Source organism: Chenopodium quinoa, unplaced genomic scaffold (genome assembly GCF_001683475.1).
Source record: "Chenopodium quinoa cultivar QQ74 unplaced genomic scaffold, ASM168347v1, whole genome shotgun sequence".
NCBI classification, from domain to species: Eukaryota; Viridiplantae; Streptophyta; class Magnoliopsida; order Caryophyllales; family Amaranthaceae; genus Chenopodium; species Chenopodium quinoa.
In genome coordinates this window covers 2,274,729-2,289,171 of record NW_018745286.1, presented here as the reverse complement: position 1 = coordinate 2,289,171, position 14,443 = coordinate 2,274,729, and the positions used below count along the sequence as shown (strand labels likewise).

General features: G+C 41.9%; 3 protein-coding genes across 3 annotated transcripts; 1 reads left to right on the top strand and 2 right to left on the bottom strand.

Annotated features, from left to right (window-relative positions):
* Positions 1 to 3,873: 3,873 nt before the first annotated feature.
* On the bottom strand, positions 3,874 to 7,632 carry LOC110711838 (serine/threonine-protein phosphatase 7 long form homolog). The gene is made up of 7 exons (XM_021890272.1): positions 7,359 to 7,632; positions 6,425 to 6,522; positions 5,690 to 6,346; positions 5,460 to 5,599; positions 5,297 to 5,384; positions 4,766 to 5,199; positions 3,874 to 4,684 (listed from the first exon to the last, which is right to left on the bottom strand). Exons 2-6 carry the CDS (start codon positions 6,515 to 6,517, stop codon positions 5,107 to 5,109), a joined length of 1,071 nt encoding a protein of 356 aa, XP_021745964.1. The 5' UTR covers positions 6,518 to 6,522; positions 7,359 to 7,632; the 3' UTR covers positions 3,874 to 4,684; positions 4,766 to 5,106.
* A 183-nt stretch (positions 7,633 to 7,815) lies between these two features.
* LOC110711935 (serine/threonine-protein phosphatase 7 long form homolog) lies at positions 7,816 to 8,829 on the top strand. The gene is made up of 3 exons (XM_021890372.1): positions 7,816 to 7,842; positions 7,940 to 8,373; positions 8,455 to 8,829. Exons 2-3 carry the CDS (start codon positions 8,074 to 8,076, stop codon positions 8,827 to 8,829), a joined length of 675 nt encoding a protein of 224 aa, XP_021746064.1. The 5' UTR covers positions 7,816 to 7,842; positions 7,940 to 8,073.
* Positions 8,830 to 9,334: 505 nt separating this feature from the next.
* On the bottom strand, positions 9,335 to 10,895 carry LOC110711839. Its single transcript, XM_021890273.1, has 4 exons — positions 10,551 to 10,895; positions 10,307 to 10,373; positions 9,898 to 10,010; positions 9,335 to 9,762 (listed from the first exon to the last, which is right to left on the bottom strand). Exons 1-4 carry the CDS (start codon positions 10,598 to 10,600, stop codon positions 9,603 to 9,605), a joined length of 390 nt encoding a protein of 129 aa, XP_021745965.1. The 5' UTR covers positions 10,601 to 10,895; the 3' UTR covers positions 9,335 to 9,602.
* Positions 10,896 to 14,443: the final 3,548 nt, after the last annotated feature.

Here is a 14,443-nt window from a genome sequence, read left to right as displayed (position 1 = left end):
CTGGATAAAGAACCCTTCCCATGGTTATTCTCACTGCTTATAGTACCTCAATCGATATAACAATATCGATTCGATAACTTCACATTCATTCTATTCAATATTGAATCACTCAACGATTCCCCCAATAATCCCCATGCCTATCACAATTCATGCTGCTCGTCAAGATATTCTGATTAACTATCTTTAGATATATTACTTGCATCACAGTTAAGTAACTCCTAGTCTAAATAAGGACCGAATTTAATTACTTTAATCATCTTTAATAAAATAAAACCATGTAAAATAAAAAAAAAGTTACATAAAAAAAATAGCATGTAAATTTATTTATCATAATGTCTTCATTATTGAAAAAAAACAATTAACAAAAAATACAGCATAACTATCAGAATTCCAAACAAAAACCCAATAATGATCATTACAACCAAAGCTTCAAAATCCCTCAACCTCCCCAATAATTTAATTTTCTAAAAATTTAATAACAATAATTGCAAATACAATTATTATAACTCAACGAACAATGCAACAACATTAAAATAAAATTAAAAACAATCAAATAAAACAAGATAATATGAAGGTGAGCAGTACCGGATGGGGGATCAAAGTAGTATTGTATAAGATGTCAGAGAGAGACAGAGAATAGAGAAAGAGACTCATGCTGATTGCTGATGGCGTGTAAAGCACGTAATCGATCCGATTGTATACCATACAACTATTAATTAAACAGAATATTTACAATTTTAAAGAGGAAATATACAAAGTGCACAGATGAGTATACGATTTATCAGGAGAATATTCGATTTCAACTGATCAAATAGTAGCCAAACCTGAAAATATACGAAATAAATCATTTCCACTTATTTGGGATAATCTATAAACCACGTTCAACGGTAGAAGATAAAGGAATCTGTAGTATCACTATCACATGCTCATATTTTTAAGTCTTAATAGTTACTTAAATGAGAACTCTATAATATCAATTGAACACCAGAGATAAAACAGACAATCAGAATCTATATTCAGAACAATGCACCTAAGATTCCAATGTAGCTAAAATATAAAAAACAAACATCTCATTCAAATCAAGAGATCAATCAAGTAAATGTTTTTAACAAAGGCAAAAAGAGGATTCATCCAACTTGAGTATATAATTAACTAATTACCAAGATAGAGAAGTCATGCCTTAACAGAGCTCGCCAAGGGGAGAATGGCTAACATTGCTCTTGACAGAGGTTAGATTTTCCTGTGTGCATCCAAAGACTGATGCTTAGTGATCCTCACTCTCAGACCAGATTCAATAATTGTCTTTTCTTAGATTGTTTTTGATGCTGCATATTTCTGTTGGGTGGTTCAGTCGTTCAGATTGATCCTCCTCCATGAATTTCTACTTCAAAAGAAGCAGCTTGTCTGTGAGGCTAATAACCTGAAATCAATGACACCAATGAATATAACTCATAGTGTTAAATGCTAATTATCATATAACTATTGTTGAGATCAATTGGGATAGATGTATATGATTCTGTTTTGGGATATTCCAACTCAAAGTGATAGCCGTTTCAACAAATTCATATCTAATAATCCATCATCCAAGCTCAATGCAGCATGCATGTCATTGGCCACATGAGAATCTAATTGATTATTTTGCTATAACAGTGGCGAACAATAGAATATAACAGGTTAGAAATAGAAAAATAGAGAATGAAACATGCATGAAGAAAAATATCAACTTTGATAGATATTCCTTTTGCTCTCCCTCTGCAATGGCAAACTCGAGTTCGCTTTGTAATAGAACTATGCTCTGCCTTGATTTTCCTTCATAAAAATAACCCTCCAATTTTCCATAGGAACTTAAAAGCTCACTAAGGTCCTTCTTAATGCCAATTTTAAGAGCAAACTTGGTGACTTGGGCATCTTCTTTTTTATCCCACAAAATGAGACTTGAATATGCACAGCATCTCACACTATGTCAAATCATTTTCAGGTCTATGATTGGATGAATTAGTGGATGACGGTTACAAATATATAGGGAGAAAGAAGAACTAGGAATGAACATGCAAGCAAAGAATATTCCAAAGAGGTAGCCGAAGGTAAGGCTGATGTGTCTGGATTAAACCCTCAGACCTGCAAAAAATTAGCTAATGCAGGTGAAGGTAAAGAGGCATATTTTAGGGATTTTTATAAATAAGATGATAATGAGGTTCAGTGAAGGTGAGAGGAAACAAAGAGAGAGGGAGAATGGAAATGTTACTGACTTATGAGATGATCAAAATTGACACAATAACCTCTTTGGTTTACACCTGTATATACCCAACTCTAAAACTAATCAATGCCGCAAGCAGAGGTAAACAGACTAGGACCAAAGCCCCCACCAGATATAAAGTAACTACACCATACCCTTATTTTCCATAATTAAATTTTGACGTTTTGTTAGGAGTGCCAATCAAAAAATGCAGGAACATGAGTCTGCCCTACTATATCCAGGAACATGAACTAAGAGAGGGAGAATAGAGTGGTAATTTCACTTTGTATGGAGGCCTTCATCCTTTCCGACTATTTAGTTCACCAATTAACGAATAATCTGCTTAGTCTTTCTCAATAATATGCTCTGGTAATGATTTTCAGCAATTTCTAAAAAATAACAAAGTTGACAGAATAAAGCAAGTTCTATTGAAAATAAAATCAAAGAATTTCTCTAAATTCTCTCTCAATAAGGCAATACTAAAAATCACATCATTTTGAGGCAGATACTGTCCTAATCAATACTTTTTTGCTGACAATTAACATCGTACAGTAGATAAACTTTCAAAATATTCGTCCAATATACATCCAACACCCTACTTCCCAGTCTTTCCATTTTCTTCTACCGATAGCAGCAACCTACAATATCCAGGACCAAAAAAAGAAAAGAAAAGAAAAAACTTCCTGATTTCCAAGGATATATCATTTACATCTATGGCATGGCCTTTTGAAACTATGTCAATCCATTTTGCTTTACTGGTATCCAATCATAGGCCAGATGATTACAACTTTACAAGTACATTATCCACATTTACAAGTCTTACAGTCTATCACTACACCTCCACCCACTCTTTCTCTGTCCCATTTTAAAAATTCTTCTAACTTTCCCTCAATATCACACTCTCATGCAGTCACGAGCTCACGACTATCCTTCCTCTTGGAATCAGTAAACCCAATTCCCATAACACCAAATTAGCATCTTTGAATACACTTCTCCAATCTGAAAAATTGACCCTCATGTCTGAATATTTCACAATGATCTTCACATCCAATATTTCCAAAATCGAATCTTCTGTAACAACTCAAAGACAGCAGACACATTAAACCAACACTTTAATCTAAATTGCATTATAGTCAAACAATTCATCACTCATCAACTTTCTCATGAATTGACATCAGTATCAGAAATCATTTAAATTTATAATGATGATCATCCAATAAAATTAATACAAAAGTCATTTGTAATCATTATTCAATTACATATTTCAGCTAAATTAAACATTGATTAACAGTCTAACACCCATAAAAAAAATGATATTTTTTTTTTCCTTTTCAAGATAGTCAATCATACCCATCACTTAATTATACCCATTAAAAGATAAAACCAAAATCAAAATTTAATAATACCCACAATTCAATTCACCGATTAAATTGAACGTTTTTCCAATTTGAGCTCTAAACGTAAACTAATGACAAAAATGGTTGCGTGGCAAAACTATTTACCAAACTAAGCTTCCAGGGTAAATCGCTGTCTCGGACAGCGTTTTACCCCTGGTTTTTTTTTTAAAAAAAAATTCAACTACAACTATTTTATATGTTCAACATAAAGCGCTGTCTCAGACAGCGCTTTGTGCTTGAACATAAAACGCTGTCTCAGACAGCGCTTTATGCTTGAACATAAAGCGCTGTCTCAGACAGCGCTTTTCTGCTGGAAACAGCAACCAGCATCCAGGCAGAAAACAAGCTTCAGCAAACAGCTTGCATGCTGCAGTCCTCCAACAGCCACCACAACAGCCAGCTCCACAGCCCTACCCCACCACCGTCGACCACCAACTCCGCCACTCCCCACCACGTACCACCACCATATTCTGGGAGTTCCGTCAACTTTAAGCACTGCAGAAAACTCGAAACAGCCCAACAACAGTCCAACCACCAAATTAACTTCAAAGCACACACGGAGTCATTCAAAAAAGATTTATTATATTAATTTCATAAGTGTTATGTACATCATTACACAAAATAACAGGGAATACAACAGATAATACTAGCCCGACTCATTTATTCGGGGTAAAGGTCCTGCCTCCTGAGTGTCGGCCCTCCGTCTGACACGTCGCCGCCTGTAATGAGTGACGGTGGTGAATGGGTCTCGGGGCGGTGGGGGAGTCAGCTGACTGGACGAGGGGTCCTCCTGGGTACCAGAGGGCGCAGTACTGTGGATGTTGTAATCCTCTGCGTGTCTGGGTGACGTAGGATCACATCCACCGCTGCTCTGGCCGAGATCGAACTGTGAGTTGCCATCATGACCGTCCCGCCGGTGGGCGAGATGAGCGTGACCATATCTCCGTAAGGTAGCGACGCCCATATCTCGCACCTGCTCGACCTGGGCTCTAGTGGGTCCGCACTCAAGGGAGACTGATAGCGCATCAACCATCGCCACCATATCCGCCGCCTGCAGTAATCATCGATCAGTCAGATCTATGGCATACAAATATGGAAATTGTTGAAAAGGAGTAGAAAAATAATAACTCACATATCCGCTAATGATGTCATATGCTGGATGGTAATGTGTGGATGGTGGTGCGTAGCTGGGGTTGATGAAGCGTCGTGTGATACGCCTGTACCACACCATGTACGGATCGTCGGGATCCATAGCCCCCTGCATTAGATCACCTCCAACGATGAACTCCAACCGTTGCTCCCATAGCTGAAGGAAACGCCAATGCTCCAGCGCCCAGCTGGTCTCCCCCTTTCCCCGACGATCAATGCCGTGAAGCTGTACACTAGTGTCACACCCCTGTGGGATAGTCTGGCGTAGTCCAAACTGCCTCATGACTCGGTCGGGCAGGTGACTCTCCACAACCTCGAAACAGATCAGGTGACTCTAGCACGCCACTCCGCCTGATGGTCTAGCAGATGTGGAGGCATGGCATCTACCAAGTCAGGTACATACGGGTCCCATGTCACCTGTAAATACACATCAACAGTAATATTATGAATATGTTAGTTCGCAACAAGTACAATGTTAAAACAAAAAAGCTAAAACTGTATTTTAAATTGTTACCTGGTCCTCGGTGAGTCGGTCTAGGGCGTCTCGGTAATACGGAAGACCCCTCGCCGCATGAGCATGTGTCAGCCTGGGTACCACCCACCTAATATCGAACAATGTTTCAGTTAACAACCCCGCGCATTAAATAAAGCCTAACTCAATGAAAGTTGTATCGAACCTGCAACCATATGCCTCATCCGGTGTAGGGAGCGGGGGAGCATCGTACGCCTGGTACTGGTCGTCCTGGTCCTGCTCCCCCCGACGGTGTATCGCAGGTCTGCCTGGTCTGCCTACATGGATATGCTCCCAAGCCCAGAACTGGCACACAGAGACACAAAACTAGCTTCAGTATGAAATATGTAAGTGCGTGGTGAAATAGTTTTTTTGGTACAGAAATAAGTGAGGTACCTGGAGGACAATCAGGGGACCTCCAATCTCGTTAGCACCTACGTGGGATGCTCTGCACAGCTGGCGATACAACGTCGCCAGACAGGCGCTACCCCAGCTGTAGCCTCGGATATGATCCCAGTCGTGGTCCAACAGCTGCACGTAAATGAGCTGGAGATGGCTCCCGCTCTTATTCCCGAACAACACGCCCGAGATGAGGAAGAACAAGTACGCCCGGGCGTATCTCTGAACCTGGGCGTCATCAGCCCCTGGTGGTAGCTCACGGAAAGTCTCACGGACCCAGCCGGTCCTCAACCCGGATCCCCTAATATCGGCGGGACCTGGCTGGACACCAAGTACCCGACCAACCAAACCGACGGGATCGACTAACGCATGTCCTGTCACCGCAGACCCATGTACTGGAAGGCGCGTAAGAATCGCCACGTCCCGTAACGTAACGGTCGTCTCACCAACAGGTAGGTGGAAGGAGTGCGTCTCCTGTCTCCACCTCTCCGCGAGCGCAGTGACAAGCGCTCGATCGATCTCCCTATACGCCATACGGTGAAAACCACCTAAACCGACAAACTCGACGTACGCCAAAACGCGAGGATCGATTCCCCACCCCACCATGAACCTGGTGGTGTAATGCCTGCAAACGAGCTGCTTTGCCGGATCAACCTGTTAGAAAGAAATTAAGATCATATACCATATAAACTCAACAAGTTGTAGTCCATGAACAAACAAATGCAATATTACCGTCTGATCCCATACGGCAACGCTGCGGTGTGTGCCCTGTAGTGTAAGCACAGAAGGGTCAACGGGTCCAGGCGTACGATCTTCACCGTCCATCGTATCTGTTCACATGCAATTTAACAAATCCCAACAGAGTTAACGCATTAGCAATTAACCAAAATGTTAACGATCAAATGTTCCAAATGTTATTAAATCAAAATGTTCCAAATGTTATTAAATCAAAATTTTCTGTCACATGCTTATTCGTAGAAACCGGTAACACTTGAACCCCATTGCCGGTCTCAAACCTCATTTTAATGTGTACGTCAACGGTCATCGGGTCTGAACCAATACTACTATGAACCTCATTCATCAAATCATTCATAGTCATGTTCGGTTCTAGTGTTAGTGGTTCCATATTTCCCCCACTATACTCGACCCGGGGTCCATCAAACAGAATTTCTCCTCCCCACCGGCATAACAAAACTACATTTTGTGACGCCATATTCTACATAACCAAAACACATTTTAGGATTATCGAAATCTAGAGCGAGGTAAATTATCAACACTGAAATAAGACTCTTCTCACCTATAACAACTTCACTTTCAACAACTTCACCAATTTCAACAATTTCATGAACAATTTGAATTATTTCAACAATTTCAACCTAAACTATTTCAATAATTTCAACAATTTCATCTCTTCTCACCAATTTCAACCATTAACAACTTCAACATTTTCACCATCATCAACTTCACCAATGTCATGAACAATTTCAATAACAATGTACCACATCACCATCAATAATTATCAACAATGTACCACATTTTCATTAATAATTAGCAACAATTACATGCAATTGACATGAATTAACAACAAGTAAGAGCAATTACATACAATTCACAATAATTAACCACAATAACTATGCAATTACACTAAATTCAGTTTAGGGCTAACCACGAAATTGAGTGAGTGAGTGTGAGAGGGAGGAGGGCAGCAGCAAGGTGGCGGCAGCAGCGGTGGCGCAAGGGTGGGCGGCGGCGGCAATGCGGGTGTTTGAGTACGGTCGTGGTTTAGTGTGAGAGGGAGGAGGGAAAGCGTTGAGGTTGAGGTTGAGTTCTTGCGCATTCTGCTGAAGTGAACATGCTGATATATGGCCATGAAACGCTGTCCCGGACAGCGTTTCATTTAAAAAAAAAAACAGGGCATAAAACGCTGTCTCGGACAGCGTTTTACCCCTGGTTTTTTTTTAAAAAAAAATTCAACTGGTAAACGCTGTCCCAGACAGCGTTTTACCTTCTGTATTTTTTTAAATTCAGTAGGGCATAAAACGCTGTCTCGGACAGCGTTTTATCCTTGGGTTTTTTTTTAAAAAAATTCAATGGGTAAAACGCTGTCCGAGACAGCGTTTTATGCCCTAGACCGACTCACCGAGGACCAGGTAACAATTTAAAATACAGTTTTAGCTTTTTTGTTTTAACATTGTACTTGTTGCGAACTAACATATTCATAATATTACTGTTGATGTGTATTTACAGGTGACATGGGACCCGTATGTACCTGACTTGGTAGATGCCATGCCTCCACATCTGCTAGACCATCAGGCGGAGTGGCGTGCTAGAGTCACCTGATCTGTTTCGAGGTTGTGGAGAGTCACCTGCCCGACCGAGTCATGAGGCAGTTTGGACTACGCCAGACTATCCCACAGGGGTGTGACACTAGTGTACAGCTTCACGGCATTGATCGTCGGGGAAAGGGGGAGACCAGCTGGGCGCTGGAGCATTGGCGTTTCCTTCAGCTATGGGAGCAACGGTTGGAGTTCATCGTTGGAGGTGATCTAATGCAGGGGGCTATGGATCCCGACGATCCGTACATGGTGTGGTACAGGCGTATCACACGACGCTTCATCAACCCCAGCTACGCACCACCATCCACACATTACCATCCAGCATATGACATCATTAGCGGATATGTGAGTTATTATTTTTCTACTCCTTTTCAACAATTTCCATATTTGTATGCCATAGATCTGACTGATCGATGATTACTGCAGGCGGCGGATATGGTGGCGATGGTTGATGCGCTATCAGTCTCCCTTGAGTGCGGACCCACTAGAGCCCAGGTCGAGCAGGTGCGAGATATGGGCGTCGCTACCTTACGGAGATATGGTCACGCTCATCTCGCCCACCGGCGGGACGGTCATGATGGCAACTCACAGTTCGATCTCGGCCAGAGCAGCGGTGGATGTGATCCTACGTCACCCAGACACGCAGAGGATTACAACATCCACAGTACTGCGCCCTCTGGTACCCAGGAGGACCCCTCGTCCAGTCAGCTGACTCCCCCACCGCCCCGAGACCCATTCACCACCGTCACTCATTACAGGCGGCGACGTGTCAGACGGAGGGCCGACACTCTGAATAAATGAGTCGGGCTAGTATTATCTGTTGTATTCCCTGTTATTTTGTGTAATGATGTACATAACACTTATGAAATTAATATAATAAATCTTTTTTGAATGACTCCGTGTGTGCTTTGAAGTTAATTTGGTGGTTGGACTGTTGTTGGGCTGTTTCGAGTTTTCTGCAGTGCTTAAAGTTGACGGAACTCCCAGAATATGGTGGTGGTACGTGGTGGGGAGTGGCGGAGTTGGTGGTCGACGGTGGTGGGGTAGGGCTGTGGAGCTGGCTGTTGTGGTGGCTGTTGGAGGACTGCAGCATGCAAGCTGTTTGCTGAAGCTTGTTTTCTGCCTGGATGCTGGTTGCTGTTTCCAGCAGAAAAGCGCTGTCTGAGACAGCGCTTTATGTTCAAGCATAAAGCGCTGTCTGAGACAGCGTTTTATGTTCAAGCACAAAGCGCTGTCTGAGACAGCGCTTTATGTTGAACATATAAAATAGTTGTAGTTGAATTTTTTTTAAAAAAAAAAACCAGGGGTAAAACGCTGTCCGAGACAGCGATTTACCCTGGAAGCTTAGTTTGGTAAATAGTTTTGCCACGCAACCATTTTTGTCATTAGTTTACGTTTAGAGCTCAAATTGGAAAAACGTTCGATTAAATTACCCAAACAATAACAAAAGTCAAAAAGATCATCATACCTTAACTTTAAAAGGGTAATTCAATTCACCAATTTAATCACCCAAACAACAACAAATGTCAAAAAGGATCATACAAAAAAATTTACCTTAACTTTATAAGGGTAATTCAATTCACCAATTTAATCACCCAAACAACAACAACAACAACAACAACAACAAAGTCAAAAATATCATCAAAAAAAATATACCTTAACTTTAGAAGGGTCAAAGGAGGGAGAAGCATCAGACCCACCAGAGCATAAAGCAGAAACAACCTTAGAAGCAGTCTGAAAAACGCGATGAATTGGAAATCCGACCCGAATTCGAAATTCAGTACCAACATTAATTTATAATGACTCAATTAATTAACGACAAACCCTAGCTTTTGAAATGCAAAATTCGATAATTGAAAAACAAATAACCTCGCAAGCTGCTTCAATGGAGGGGAAAGCTCAGAAGTTCCTTCAATGGAGGATCGGAGAAAACTCTGAAGTGAAAACAAGCAGCCCTGGCCATTTTGACAAATAAATTCAACCTAAGAACCGAATAATTAATTTTGTAAAATTGTACATTAATCAATGAAAATCCCCAAAATTACCGACGAGTAAACCACAATTTTACAGTAAAAGTCGCAAATTCAACCCAAAAAACCGAAAATAATTACAATCAATAAAGAACGAAAAAAATTGTTCTATGCTCCATTAACAAAACTATATTGAAAAAAAAAAAAAAATCAATCTTCATATACAATCAATTAAAATCGAAAATATTTTGAAAAACCCTAGACTGTGAAATTGAAATTCGACTATTACACAAAGAAAACATCTATACCTCAGAAAGTTGTTTCAATGGAAGATAGATAGAAATCAGAAGCCACTTCAATGGAGATGAAAGAAACCTGTTGTTGCATGACAATTGACAAACAATTAGCAAAGTGATGAAGGAAAAAAGCTCAGATGATTTCGAATTTAAAATCCCTAAATCAAACCTCAAACGGCCAAACCCCCAAATCAAACCCCAAACCCCCAATTAAAATCCCGAAAACCAGAAATTTCGAAATATGAAGAAAATTTACCGTCCTTCCCTCCAATCTTCTCTACCGTCCGATAGTTTGTTTTCCGTCATTTTCACTGTTTTTACGGCGATGTGTACGTCGACAAGTACGCCCTTCTCGGGTGGTTTGCGGTGGATACTCGCATTTCTCTATTATTGGTGCTGCTACTGCTACTGTTGCTGCATTATCTTCGGGTAAATGGAGGAGCCAGAAGAATGAGTGTATATTGTATAGTGAGGTAGGCTTTAGTATCACTAAAGGAAGAGGAACGACTAAGGAGAGGGAGAATGGGATGGTAGAGAAAGAAGGAAAGTATAGAGAGAGAACACTCAAAATAGCCATGGAGAAGAAGAGTAAACCAATGGCAGGGAGTGAACTGAGGAAAAGCAAACAGCAAAGCAGGCTCAGGCATGCCACGCAAGAAGAAATCAAAAGACAAAACTAACCCTGCTAATTTTGGAGATCCAGTTTAGGGGGCTAAGGGCAGAATCGGTACGTCACTATTGTTAAGTGAACAGTAAATTTGGTGCTTGGGACTTTTGTATATGTTAGTTATTATAGATTTGAGCATTTGACCACAAATACCACAAGTCTGGGCATCAAATTCTTCCAAATTTAAAAGCTTCACTAAACCTAGTTAATGGGCAACTTTTCATTTTCAATACCCTTAAGTCACCAAGCAACCCAAAGCTTTTAGGCAAACATGTCACAGCAGTTTCCTCCATCATAAGTATGCACATGGACGACAATAATGCTATGATAGGCTCGGGTAGGCTGCATAGCTTATGGCAATTATTCAAGTTTAACCATCTAAGACTAGCCAACTCTCCTATGGATTGTGGCAACTGTGTTAAATCGGCGCCTGCAAGGACGTAACTGTGAGCATGGTAAGATTTGATATTTTTCCCAATTGTTTTAGTAGTTTTTAAAAAAGACTACAACCACTCATCTGAAGCTTTTCAATAAATTTTAAGGAACAAATATCATCTGGCAATGAATTCATCGTTGTATTAGTTAGCTTTAGATCGATAATAGAATCTAATCCTACTACTTAAACGGGCTACTTAAGGGAACGCCAACTTTCAAGTGATAAGACTTTTAGATAGGATAGTAAACACACTAGTACAAAACTAACCTCCAGTAACATCCAAAAAGTGTTACAAAAAGTAATAAAAGTGTTATTATAGACGTTTCGGGGTTTTCTGATGTCCTGCGGGAGAGTTACAATTCCGGGACTGGTATCCTTGCGCCTGTACCTGCAAAACAACGGAGACTCCTTGTGGTGGGAGCTCCGCCTCCAACGGTCAAGTTAGTACTTGTTTGAGGAGTAATAAATGCGGAAAGTAAAGGTGGGAGATCTGGTTCCTCTAGGGGTGGAGTGATCAATGTGTTTAGACTTCTCCAGGTGAGAGTCATCAATTGTTGAATCCCCTTTAATGAGGATTAATTAAGTATTTATAGTCTTGAAAAGCGTGCCAATCCTAGGTTTAGGTTAACCAGGGCAAATTGGGCTTCTCTCGGACTTTGGGCCTTGGTGGCCATTTTGCCTATTTGGCATATGGGTGGCCACGTGGCGTGGCCTGATTAGTCCATGTTGGATCTCTTAGGGTGACAAGTGGCGGACGCTGATTGGCCCACGTGGTGGACACGTGGCAAGTCCGGATTGGTCCATTTGTCATGGGTAATTTTTACCCTAAACATTTTCCCCTCGGAAGGAGTAATTTCTCTTTCCAGGAGGGATTGCTCCTTTCGAAAGTTAGACCCTCGAAGCTTTGCTAGGTCGGCATCTTGTCTAGTTCTAATGGGAGATGGACTTGATTAACTTAGAAAATTTTGATACCTTGGGCGGTATGACATTCTCAAGGTTAATCAATCATAATAATGATTGCCGCCGAACTAGACAGATGCCGATTCTTTGCCCCACTATGCAGATAGCCCCTGATCAGGTGGACTGTCAACTATTGCACAAGGGTAAGCATTTAGCATTATTCGGCCGTTGGCCTCTTTTGTTTAAGTAGTAGGGAAGCCAGGCGGCGGGGGCCGGATAGTCCCCTTGATTCGCCAAGTTTTTCTTGGCTATTAACTCAAAGGTTGTTAACCTAGCAGGAGTAGTGGTTGAGAGCCCCTGTTTGCTAAAAACAGGCGGGCGACTCATACCTTTTAGGCTCCATACTAAGTTTGAGAGAGTGACTATGAGTTAACATGGGAGTTACTCAGTCTCCGTCACACTCTAGCTTGAGTAGTAGAGGTACCAGGCGGCGGAGGCCGGCTGATCCCCTTGATTCGCCAATGTTTGTTGGCTATTAACCCAAGGAGTGGTTACCTAGTAGGAATAGGGGTTTGAGTGCCCCTGTTTGCCAAAAAACAGGCGGTCTACTCAAACCTTTTAGGTTCCATACCAAGTTTGAGGGAGTGCCTATGAGTTGACTTTGGTGTTACTCAGTCGCCGTCACTCCTGCTTGAGTAGTAAAGGTACCAGGCGGCGGAGGCCGGCTGAACCTTTTGATTCGCCAATGTTTGTTGGCTATTAACTCAAGAGGTACCCCCTGCATTTATCCCAAGTAATACAGGGGGTCATCCGTCTCAGATGTCAACTGCTACCACTGGTTTGGTTAGTGATAGAGTTATCCTTGTCTCAAAAACGGCTACGTGGTTGTCCTTGGGGACAGTCATCTAGGTGTCGTGTACTTAGTTTATAGAGCAATGTTCCACCCAAAAGGGAGTTGCTCTCTGCGACGAATTTCATCCGGAGGGATGCCGCCGGACGCCTGCTATTATGTTGGGACAGGTCGTATTAGTTTAATTTTAAGGGAGGATCAGTCGGCCTGGCGCCTGGGCTGATCATCGGGCCTGTGGCCTTGGTTAGTTCTTGGCGAACGTAGGTGCTAAGTAAGAAGAGGGCAGCCGCTTGTTTAGGCACATGGTCGGCCTGTCCCTAATCTTTTTTAGCTAAGTATAAGGGGGTGGTTGTCTGTTTTGGAAACAGCCGTCCCTCTTCTATGGAGAGTGGCCGACTGTATGTCTAGACGGCATGCCCCTCTGGTGGAGTAAAATAACCAATGGAGAGTAGCCGCCCATAAAGGTACAGGCGGCATGCCCCTTTGAAGATAAAGAGTGAAATACTCAATGGAGAGTAGCCGACTGTAAAGGTACAGGTGGCATGCCCCTCTGAATCAGTATCAAGTATTGAAATCATTTCAAGTGTTAGAGCAGATGGATCACCTATTTCCCTTCCATAAAGGATGGATGGTGTTATTAATGAGAGTCGGCTGCTTTCATAGCTACGAGACTTCATTGTATAGGGGGTCGGCTAGTATTCATGCCGCTTTTCTTGCCTGATAGACTGTCATGCAAACAAGTGGAGGTAATCCACGAAGAAAGACGGTCTTCAATAGAGTGCCGCCTATGCTGCCTGGTTTAATAACCTTAGGCAACATTTTTTAGGGCATCTTATACTTTTTTTTTTTATCATAATAATGATTGAGGTCGCCTAAACCAAGGCTACGAAACCATGATAATTATACCACCAGACATTCGGCATGCCGCTTGCTTTCATTTGGCAAGACATCCAATCTTCTCAGCTTCAAAATCACGATGCATGATCATGATGATGTTGGGCTTAGCATAATGATGCTAGTTGTACTCGTATCCATGATAATTTTCTTGATGATAATTTCTTTCGTGTAACAGCCGGCTGTTTAGAGCTGGCAGGCCGGGTGCTTAGTGGCTGGGTTGGGGCCGGCTGCCGCCTGCTGGCTTTGAGGAACGATGCCTAGGAGCCGGTTGTTCAAGCATAGGTGTCATAAAGCTGGCTGTATTGAGGCAGTTGGGAGCCTTGTATTTTGACGCCTGCTTTCATTAGTTTAGCGAGGACACTAGGTGTAGTTAAACAGCCAAAGGCTTGACTAGCTAGG